General features: G+C 36.6%; 1 protein-coding gene across 1 annotated transcript in view; it reads right to left on the bottom strand.

Annotated features, from left to right (window-relative positions):
* LOC107724370 (triple QxxK/R motif-containing protein-like) overlaps positions 1 to 9,653 on the bottom strand; it is a 25,936-nt gene extending 16,283 nt beyond the window's left edge. The window contains exons 1-2 of the mRNA XM_016533279.1: positions 9,583 to 9,653; positions 3,797 to 3,868 (exon numbers count right to left, since the gene is read on the bottom strand). Coding sequence (XP_016388765.1) covers positions 3,797 to 3,857 — 61 coding nt within the window. The 5' untranslated portion in view covers positions 3,858 to 3,868; positions 9,583 to 9,653. The remainder of the gene's footprint in view (positions 1 to 3,796; positions 3,869 to 9,582) is intronic.
* Between the last annotated feature and the right edge of the window lie 2,512 nt (positions 9,654 to 12,165).

Below are 12,165 nucleotides of genomic sequence, written 5' to 3' on the forward strand. Positions count from 1 at the left end.
ACATTAAACTGATTACATGTTAATTTCATCCATGCAATTGAATACAGTTTATGCTAATGAGTCTAAACTCTCTACACTCTTAAAAATAAAGGTGCTTCACAATGCCATAAAAGAACCTTTTTTTTGTCTAAATGGTTCCATAAAGAACATTGAACATCTGAAGAACATTTCTGTTTCACAAAAGATTCTTTGTGGCGAAAGAAGGTTCTTCAGATTATAAAAAGATAAGAAAGAAACGGTTCTTTAAAGAACCTTTGACTGAATGGTTCTTTGTGGAACCAAAAAAGGTTCTTCTATGGCATCGCTGTGAAGAACCTTTTAAGCACCTTTATTTTTTAAGAGTGTATGCCTCTATAATCTTCTTCACATATGGCCTTATTCATAAAACACGAAGAATGAATTTATGTGTAAACCATTAAAATCTGCATTCAATTAATTGGCACAAAATATGAGTGAATTATGAGCATTTTATACAAAAATGTTGTGTTTGTGTTCTACAAAGGCCCATTGTTTCTCAAAATGTCACACTGCAAACAAATATTATATTACAGGCAACCAAATGCAAATGTGTGTGTGTGTATATATTAATACAAAAATAGCTAAGAAAAAAAATACATTTCATACTAATAATTATAAAATTAATTATAAAATTATAAAAAAAAAATATATATATACAGTATATATATAAACTACAAAAACCTAAACCAAACAAATGCAGTCACACTATATAGGGTCCAATTCATGCTATTAAAAAAACATTAACTATGACTTTTGCCTCAATAAACAACTCATTTGCTGCTTATTAATAGTTAGTAAGGTAGTTGTTAAGTTGAGGTATTGGGTAGGATTAGGGATGTAGAATATGGTCATGCAGAATATGTGCTTTATAAGTACTAATAAACAGCCAATATGTTAATAATAGGCATGCTAATAAGCAACTATTTAATAGTGAGAATTGGTCGCTATGCTAAAGTGTTACCACAATACTTTCAGGCCAAACACTTTGGATTTAGTGTGAACAGGCCTTTATGTGCCCAATTTGAATGCAGCACTGACTGCACATGTACTGGGAGTGCACAGAGGTCAAAAATAAAGAACTTTGTCTTTGTAAACAAATGGACTCATTCAACACAAAATAGACAGAGAGGGAGGGAGTGCAACCTTTGCACACAGCTAAAAACACTGTGACATGACCGTGATGCACAGGTGAGAGTTCTGCCATCGGGCGACCGGGTCAGACCACGGTTATGAAAACTGAGTTGATCTGTAACATGCAAGCTCCATTCAGCCCTCATATCAGAGATATTAAGACCATGTACAGATCAGCTGAGTGCACATTCACACAAAAATGATCACAAACAGAGAGACTTAATAGGCAGGGATGTGTCTGAGTGTTTGGTCATGCAAATAATTGCTGGACAAAGGCAGAAAGGATGGTGTGAATGATCTTGACTCAAGGGGGATGACCACACAGACCTGAGGAACCCTTTTGGTGGTTGACAGCTCTCCGGAGTCCATTATGCAGCTTAATAACAGTATTTAAAGTCAATGTGTCTACAGCAGCTCTACAAGGTACTTGACATCACAAAAGCTTTCTCTCCTTAAAAAAAAAGAGAAAAAAGCAAGACCTGTCAGGATAAAAATTACCTTCCCATTACAATCTCAAATTACGATGTGTATTCTTCCTTTGTGTTGCTTTACGCTATTTTGGGCACTTTTGTTTTGTTAAACAGCGATTCTCTGAAATAGGCTGATATAGACTTCTTTTCAAAGCAAACTGAGGGAAAGAGAGGGAGGACCTGGGTTGTGACTCAATTGTCCACAAACTGCTGTTACGACTTTGAATTGATGAGACGCAAAAGAAAGAAAACAAAATGGGATATGTCTGAGATTCGCAGGCTCCAGCAGGAGTTCAGCTTGTTATGTTGCCAGCACAGTCATGCAGAACAGGCACAATAAGGCAAGGTGACGGAGCAACGCAAGCTTAATAGTCCTACTAAAGGGTGCGATATGAACTCACATAAAATCATGTGTATGAGACAGGTTCTTTCTGCAGGGAGATGATATCGGCGTGCACTGTGTTGCAAATTACATCAGGGATGTGCCAATGGAAAAAAGACATTGCTTTAGTGCCATTATAGAACAATGTCTCCATATCTCATCCCTCCAATGAAAATAAAGAACTTCTAGATGTACAATGGAGGATAGCACATTTTGTTCAGTTAATTTTTTAATGGGTGAAATCCAGTCATTTAAAAGGAATCCACAAAATAAAAATAAAAATACACCCTATAAAATTTCACCAAAATTTTGCTAATGTGATTACACCTTAACAGTAAATAGAACCAAAAACAATAACACTTTTCTATTGACCTTTTTTCTGTTAGTAAACATTGTGACATTTTTCTGTGGGCGGAGCTTAGGTGGAGGCAGTAAAACTGTTTGGCACTATAAGCACAAAACATTTCCTGATCTGTAATGTGACTGTGTTCAATGACAATAGCTTGATTACGATATAATCTCTTCTAAAGTAATATTTTTTTATAATGCTGTAGATATACTGTATGTAGCTAAAATGTACCCCTTACCCTTGGGGTGGGTAAGTATTTTTTTTTTAAAGAAGGCTCTTATTCTCACCAAGGCTGCATTTATTTGATCAAAATACAATAAAAACAGTAATATTTTGAAATATTTTTTACAGTTTAAAATAACTGCTTTCTATTTCAATATATTTTAAAAGGTGTTTTTTTTTTTCCCTGTGATATCAAAGCTGAATATTCAGTATCATTACTCCAGTCTTCAGTGTCACATAATGCTTCAGAAATCATTCTAATAAGCCAATTTGCTGCTTGAGAAACTATTATCACCTTCAATGAAAAAAAAAATTTACACTGCTAAATCATTTCATGGAAACTGTGATACATTTCTTTCAGGATGCCATTTTTTTCCTTGATGAACAGAAAGCATTTATTTGAAATATATTAGTGCTGTCAAACGATTAATCGCGATTAATCGCATCCAAAATAAAAGTTTTTGTGTACATAAATATACTGTGTATATTTATTATGTATATATAAATACAAACACATGCATGTGTACACATGCATATATTATGTAAACAAAAACTTTTATTTTGGATGCGATTAATCGCGATTAATCGTTTGACAGCACTAAAATATATATATTGTCTTTACTGTCACCTTTTAATCAATTTAACATGTCCTTGATAAACAAAAGTATTTATTTTAAAAAATCTATTGACTCCATACTTTTTCACAGTACTGCATTTAACATTACTGTAAATCAGAATAAACTACCATTTCTTTCAACACTATTGTCGAAGTTATAAAACAAACCCCAATGTTCCTTCCGCTATCACAGCTGGCATGCTAACCGGTACTACTATGATTGATAGGCCATACAGTGCCTTGGTTAAGAAAGAGGAGGCAAAACTAATGATTGTTTCCTCTAAAGCTGTGTGCTAAATTATACAATAGAAAGCAAAAGTCAGAGAAAAATGGAGACTATAGAAGCTAAACATGAAGACTGTACAATATATGCGGTTGTTTATTTAGGGTTTTTCTTAGTCATGCTGGTCTGTTCCCAGCTGAGCATTCTGATTATCAATTCTGTTCATGCGTAAAATATATAAGCAATATAATCACAGTGGCTGAAATGAAGGAGAAAACGCAACATTTCAGACTCTCTTTAATAAAACACCAGATGAATATTTGATGAAGGTTACTAACATCCATATTAAAAAATAAAGCCTACTGAAAAGCACAGAGGTTCTCACCGATCTGTTTACGGTACTGATCGACCGGCAACTTGACAGAACTTGCATCCTTTTTCCCCATCCTTCATTCACCTGAGAGAGAAACAGAATGAAAAATACACCAAGTATGAGGAAAGAGTAAGAAAAGTTCTTACACAGTGAACAGTGAGAGCTCTGTGTCTGTTTGCTTACAAGAATCAAATGAAAAGTGCTACTGCAGTCCTCAAGTAAACATATGCTATGGGTATGGCTCAAAATACTAAATGCACATGAATGGGAATACTACCAAAGCTCACTTAATGGATAAACACTGCTTATCTACAAACCACCAAGAACAGTGGTTCTCAAATGGTTTTGCTTCAAGACCCAGATTTTACATTGAATGGCAATGTGACTCAATGCAACACTATAAAATCCTCAAATCCTATAACACAACAGACTGACTTTGAGAACTACTGACAATTTTGTAACTTTTTTTGAGGATGAGAAAATGCCACTAAACCTCTGACATTTAGCAGTTCATTCCCTCTAGTTCCCTTTTTTATTTCAGGTTGTGACCCACCAGTTGTGAACTACAGCCTTGCACTACACTTTCAGGGCATCACATCCTAAACTGCTGCAAAAGTCATGGGTGATTGAGTAAGACGGAAAGCATCTTGAAGCTAGAAAGAGGAATTTGATGCAAGGCACATCCCCAGAGGTGGCAAGGGACTTCAAGGAATTCAATCATGCGAAGGTCGATCCGAGACACAGTCTATTTGAAAGTCTTCCCATGCCCGCAAACCACCCTTACACTAGTGAATTTGTGTTAAATTGCACTATGCTGAATACCTCCGGCCAAAAATATGTATTCTGAATTAATCAAATGTGGGTAGAAAATGATTTTCAGAATACCTAATTGTGTTACATAGAGTTAATGATTCATATAAATGATTCAAACTTTGGGTCAATGACATAGAAGACTGTCTATGATAAAGAAAAGCAAAAATATTTTAAAAATCTAGTTTGGAGCACATGTGCCGAGGTCAAAGAAAGGTTCTAATTGGTTCTTTGTATTCATGCTGGTTTCACATGCTTTTTTGAAAATCGTTTCTACCATATTCAAGAAAAGGTTCAATTTCAACTCAGTAATGATTAAAAAATGTCATGTGGTGTAAGCATTAAGTATAAAGTAATAACATATTTGCGTGTACACACCTTAAGAATTATTTTCAAATATAATTTTAAATATTTTTTTCAAGATAATATACATACTTTTTTTGTTTTTACAAATATTATTAATTATTAATTTATAACTATCATTCTGTTTTTAGGTGATTGCACCACTGATTTTTTCAGATATTAATTGACTTGGAAACACAGTCATGAGGGAATACAAGCGTCCTTTATATGATTTCCTGTTTTAAGCTTGGTTTTCTGGACAGACAACATGACCCTGATTTAGTAGTCAAAAGTTCTGCAAATATTATTAAACATTGAGGCAGTTTTGTTATATAAAAATCGCATGCATTCAGAAATTCAAAAAATGCTCAATAGAAGAATACAAAAATTTATCAAATTGCCACATGTAGTATTTTGAATGTATCTGTTCATTCAATGCAGTAAAAAGTGGGGTGTAACTGCAAAGATTGTCCATTTATATTAAAGAAGCATACACTCCATCTCATTTTACACTACTCTGACTTTCCCGATAGAGATCTCAGATTGATTTCCATAGCAACTGAAGTGAAAAAGGCCAGAGGAAAAAAAAAAGCACCTTATCTCATGATGTATGTTATAATGGTTCGTTTGGAAGGCAAGGAATTTTGAAATTGGTAACAGGTTAAGTGCATTAAAGCATTAGCCATACTTACAGCCTCATAAGCTGTTTTTATTGTGAGGTGGTCAGGGAGCCCTTTATCAAGATTCTGTGATCCTCACAATACTATTTGCAATCAATACTGCTCCTTCTGTTAAAGACTTGGAAAAAAGGGTGCATGAGCCAAAGGGCAAGTCTGTTTCTGATGATGTTTAAACCTCTCTGACCTATTCTCTCCCAGAGAAATCGAGCCGTAGACCTTCGACCTGATCCATTTTGGCTCATAAGCCGGAGATCACCTGAGGAAAGGTGTACAGGCTCTGTGCTAAGAGCCTAGACTGATTAGCATGAAAAACAGAGAAGAGCTGGAGGAAGTGCAGAGGTGCATGAAAACAGAGAATTACGAGGCTGTTTTCATCCTCTCTTGAGGCACGACTGTGTGAGCTGAAACCTCCCCTTTGGCTGCCTATGCAAAATGAGTTCAAGGGTCATCTCAGCATCCTACTTTTGATGTCTTTAATCTTGATGTAATTACAAGGACTCCACACGCAACAACAAAGTGGGAGAAAGAGGAATGGATTACTTTTCCAAAGATGCCAGAGGAAGAGGGCCATTACTGTGTTTACACAACATGGTTTGAGTCAAGCCCAGGGGCATGACCTACAATGACCAAACACTTCCTTTGTAATGACTGTGACCACTAAAGGAAGTTGACAAGGGCTGTTAAGTGGCAAACATGGCCATATTCGAAAAACTTGAGTCTTATTTCTGCCCATAGAGCCTTAGGCTTTGTAAACGGTGATGATTCAACCAGCGGTCAGGAGATCGTAAGGTCACAGAGAGGGTACCAATCTGATCAACTCCCAACTTCAATGCAAAATTCGCCACCAAACTAGACATGAAATGCTTAACCTGGCCATTAAACAGAGACAAAACACTAAATAGAGACATGAAGGATATCTTTACAGAATTTTAAAAAAAAGACATAAACCTTGCATAATCTAATACATATAGGCCTGGTTTCAAGACAGGGCTTAGTTTAAGTCAGGATTAGGCAATAGTTGAATTAGGACATTTAAGTAGTTTTTAATAAACGTGCCTTAGAAAAAAAATAACATCAGTGGTATGCATCTTGAGACAAAACAAAGGCACTGACATATTTTAAGATCTGTTAGTGCAAGTTTCTTTCAATGGAAACAGCTCAGAATTACATTTTAGTCTGGGACTAGGCTTAAGCCTTGTCTGTGAAACCGGGGGATACAAATCTTCAAAGATAACAGTGTCCAAATTGCAGACAATATACATTGGGTGAGCTGTGGTCGATCCACAAATAGAGGGAGATTGCCTATGGGATTACATCTCTGCCACAATTTTGCGCGCGAAAGATCATATTTTGAGCGAAACTGAGTTTTGTGGAGAAAATGTTTGTCTCGCAAAGAAGAAAGTATTTAGAGCGCGCAGAAATCAATTTTGCATTTAAAATAAGTTTTTGGATGTGTGCAGACCTTCTCTTTTGCGTGTGCAACGTTTCACTAGCTTGCTCACCTGATGCCCGCCCTCAGTGCTCTCTAATTCCAAAGGCTCGCTTGCTCAACACAACCCAGCGTTACAATATGCCATAATTCCAGCCAATCAGAGACGAGGCTGCTAAAATCTGATTGGCTGCCTTGACAACCAATCACAACATTCCTTGCATTACCTCGACAGCAGAAGAGGAAAAATACAGTGCATGCATAATTATTATGCAAGTTGATATTCTGATCATATTTTTTTCCAAGCACATTTTACCAATTCCAAACGACATCAATCTTAATAACTACTATTAATCTTGTATTTAATCATTTATAATTGATATATAATTATTCATGAAGGCTGGAAGTGAAAAATGTCTTATATTCAGGCGTGCATAATTATTAAGCAGATTTTCTTTTACAGATAAAATGAGCCAAAAAAGAGATTTTTTCACTTCCAGCCTTCATGAACAATAATGTATAGATTATAAGTGATTAAATACAAGATTAAGATTGATGTCATTTGGAATTGGTAAAATGTGCTTGGGAAAAAATATGATCAGAATATCAACTTGCATAATAATTATGCATGCACTGTATTTTTCCTCTTCTGCTGTCGAGGTAATGCAAGGAATGTTGTGATTGGTTGTCAAGGCAGCCAATCAGAATTTAGCAGCCTCGTCTCTGATTGGCTGGAATTATGGCATATTGTAACGCTGGGTTGTGTTGAGCAAGCGAGCCGTTGGCATTTAGAGAGCACTGAGGGCGGGCATCAGGTGAGCAAGCTAGTGAAACGTTACACGCGCAAAAGAGAAGGTCTGCACACATCCAAAAACTTATTTTAAATGCAAAAACAAACTTTTTTTCTTTGCGAAACAAACATTTTCTCCACAAAAAATTGCACTTTTGGGCACTCAAAATATGATCTTTCGCTTGCAGAATTATGGCAGAGTTCTAAGCCTATAATTGCCAAGGGACATGAGCGGGACGGATTTTTCAGTCCCGCTCCCACTTGTTCCCGCAAGATTCTGTCCCGCGCCCGCAAAAATATATCTTATCTGGTCCCGCTCCCGTCCGCAAAAGCCCGCATAAAAAAGTAATCTATATAGATTGTTTTCAGTACATTGAAGACATTTACATGAAATTGTTCTGTAACATCTCCTAAGCTCCACAACTCCCAGCATAAACACTCCCGATAAAATATTTGTTATTTAGGCTAAGCATCAATATTCACAACCACTGTTATTTTTTACAGAAAGCAAGCATGGGCTGCTGTGTGCATGGTTTGGCATGGCAGAATGCGAGCAGCACGCTTCCTTTATTATCACAAAAAGCTGACATCTCAGTTAATCGCGATCTCATAAAGCTCTGTTATAACACTAAATATATGCACAATGAATCTTTCACAGTGTCTAAAATGAGAGGATTCGTGAGCACGCAATTTCAGCACTGCGGTGAGTAGATTCTAACTTAATCACCTCTGATTGGCCATTGCGTTCCAGAAATCAACAGTTGAGTCTTTGATTGGCTACATTATAAATGGAAACTATGTCTAGCTTGTGCGCTAATCATTTTAATGTTAATATTAGTTGTTATTTTTGCTTTAGTGCAACAGATAAATAACAATTTATATGTTTTAGACACTTTATGTTTAGATAATTTATATTTTGCGGGAGTCCCGCGAATCATTTTATTCTCCAGCATCCCGCACACACACGAGTCTCTTCCCGCCCGCACCCACACTCGCCCATCTAGAGTTGTCCCGCGCCGCACCCTGGTGCGTTGGGTCCCGCGGGAGTGCAGGTCTCTACCAAGGGCTATGTGTACCAAAGCTTTGAAGACTCAAATTGAGACCAGAATCCTTTTTCAGAAGCTAAACTACAAAGGTTTCCGTTTGAAAGAAATTTAAGATTAAAATAAGCACCGCATTAAAAAATGAATTAAATAAAGACAGCAATATGCATTTTAGTAATCAAGTGTTCAATACAAAAGGTTACCATGAGTGCAGCTATGAGCTAAATTATGACCTGAACTGTATTTATTTTATGTAAAATAAAATTATGAACAGAATCTGGAATTATAGGGCATGTGCATTAGTTTCATTAATGCAATCTGATTACGTGGCATGCATGACAGAGCAATAAACATATAGTTGACTCCCGATTCATCTAAATGCCACGTAATGGAATTGCACTGTTTACAGTTTCCATCCTGTCAACGTATCATCCAGTTCCTGCAGCCTGACCTGAAGTTAAGACATTCTGCGGAATTATCCAATCGCAACACAGAAACCGAAAGGCTTGACCAATCACAGACTGTGCGGGGGGCGGCCGCTAAATCAAACACGAATGTTTGGATTCTTTAGGAAACAGTAAAGCGCTACAAATCGCAAAAAAATATTCTTATTGGTTTCCTTGGCCAGTAACAGATATCTAAATGCAAGGCAAAATTCATAGCTGTGTAAAACGAGAGCGTTATGTCTGAGGGCACAGACTTACCACTTAAAAGAGGGGAAGATTGAATCTCTCTGTAGTTCCTGGTTCAGCTTTGTGGATTTCAAATGGATGCGTGGTTCAGCCAATCACGAGTTACTCCCTTTAAAGAAACCCAGATTACGTCATTAGGTGGGCGGGCCCTCAAACCAAACCTTCAAAACCAAGATGTCAAATGCATTGAAGAAGACTGAACACATACAGACATCAAATAAAAATATTTTACATATAATATCTGTTCATATAATATATCTGTACACAATGTATTTAAAATCTAAAGCTAAGTATAGTGTAAATGTAAGTTTTATTTAAAAATGCTTTATAATATTTATAGGCTTAAGTGAGATAAAAATGTAAAATAAATCAAACTACAAACCCATATTTCATGCACCATATTCTCTCCATGTTTTTATTTAATATAGCCTTCAGTTCTTTCTGTTTTATAAGGCTGTTGAGTTGTTTGATTGCATGGGGTTCACACAAATTACTTTTCCTTATTTAAATTACCACAGTTGAATTATTAGAAAGCATAAGGCTTTTTTTTTTATTCCAGTCATGTTTGGTTTATCAGTCAAAAAATATCATCAGAACATGGTCATTTCAGTTGGCCTGTCTGATATCTGCATTTTTAATAGTATATTTCAGACAAATATGAATACTATACAAGAACAAAAAAAGAGTTCATTTGCAAAAAGAGATAACTGCGTTTTTAACAATTTTCAAAAATCAAGTTTTCTCATTGTGCATTCCAATTAATCTCAATCAAACTGCAGTTGGGTTAAACATGATAACATAATAAAAAAAAAAGTTATCTGTTTTTGCAAATAAACTCTTAAAGGGGTCATATGATGTTGCTAAAAATAACATTATTTTGTGTATTTGGTGTAATGAAATGTGTTTATGCGGTTTAAGGTAAAAAAAACACATTATTTTCCACATACTGTACATACTGTACTCTCCTCTATGCCCCGCCTTTCTGAAACGCGTCGATTTTTACAAAGCTCATCAGTCTGAAAAAGTGAGGTGTGCTCTGATTGGCCAGCTACCCAGTGCGTCATGATTGGCCGAATACCTCAAGCGTGTGACAGAAATGTTAGAGGGGAAGCCCCGGCTTAGCGTGCGCTGAGGCCGGTATAGAGTGAGCTGAGGCGGGCTGGACTCCGCTTTGTCCACGGTGAAAGCCGATCCGGCGATGCACAGCGCGATGTTGATGTATTTCCTCAGTTACCAGCACGGATCAGCTCCAGGCATGACGAAGCAGATATCGTCCTCTTTTGGAAGGTCAAACAAAGTAGTTTCGCTTTCACAACGAAACACACAGCGCCTTCACATCATGGCGGCAGCAACAATACTTCAGCCAGAATAAAAGTTACGGCTTCTTTCTTTGCGTGAACGTTTGGGCGGCGTTATGCAAATCTTCCGAGATCGTGACGTAGGTATGTGGGGGTGTGTTAGAACGAGCCGTTTTAGGTAGGCGTGGTTGACTCTTAACTTTTATAAAGAATATCTCTTTGGATTTGAGACTTTAGTCTTTGCAACTTTACAGATCTTCTTTATGCACCAAGAGCTTGTAACACTCCAAAGAGAAAGGAAAAATTGAAATCGCATCATATGACCCCTTTAAAATATTATGTAATCCCTCAAGCAGTATACAACGTCATAAGCTATGTGCATAAAAACTTGAAAATAATTAATGTTGTTTCTAAAGGAGTTTAGCACATCACACTGAGGGACAGAGGTAAAATTTCCAAAGGAATTTAAGGTAAAAGACTAATAATGTCACATCTCTATTTTTACGTTACCGAGTTTACCTTAACAAAATTCATATTTTCTGTACAAAGCTTTTATAAGGGCTGATGAAATATTTAAAAATGTGTCATACGTTTGTTGCCTGCATGCAACACATGAATGAATCACGTACAGCATCTCAGGGAGAAGGCTAATTTACCTTAACAATCCCACATGTTTGTACGCTGCGATCTTTACACAATGCTTTGAAACGCACAATGTGAAATTTCACAATGAAAGAAAAGGCGAGAGGGAGACAGCAAGATACCAACTTGTTTTCTCTACTCCTCTCTCCCCTTTTTTTGTTTCATTTAAGGCTAATTTCCATTTCTTTTGTTTGTGTTGAATTTTGTCTGCATAATTGCATCCAGTCTTATTGCTGCCTGGGGCAGTGTGGATTATGGAGAGGCTTGCCACTGCTTGTAACTTATTGAAGTTTAAAATGATTTTCTGCTCTCCTATGGGCAGCTGATTTGAGAGCAGCACAGCGGTAACTAATAGATCTAATCTGCTTATAATGAGCCTGTATAACACATTATTTACTCAGCAGAGAACACGGATAAAGAGCAATTTAGCACCACTTTGATAAACCGAAACAAGTGGATGTGGATGAAACTGTAATGACCTGTGCTGTCCTTTGAACCATCAAGATCAAGAGAATGTAGTTACTGCTTCAATAGCCAAAAGGATTTATTCAGTAAAAATTTGCAGTAAATGTTGTTTCTTCTACAACATGTAGCTTTTTCTCATAGCACAAGGACTCTGGGCAAAAATCTTTTTCAAATATTTAAATAAGCCCTG

This window comes from Sinocyclocheilus rhinocerous, unplaced genomic scaffold (assembly GCF_001515625.1).
Source record: "Sinocyclocheilus rhinocerous isolate Xijiao unplaced genomic scaffold, SAMN03320098_v1.1 scaffold574, whole genome shotgun sequence".
In the NCBI taxonomy this organism is placed as follows: domain Eukaryota; kingdom Metazoa; phylum Chordata; class Actinopteri; order Cypriniformes; family Cyprinidae; genus Sinocyclocheilus; species Sinocyclocheilus rhinocerous.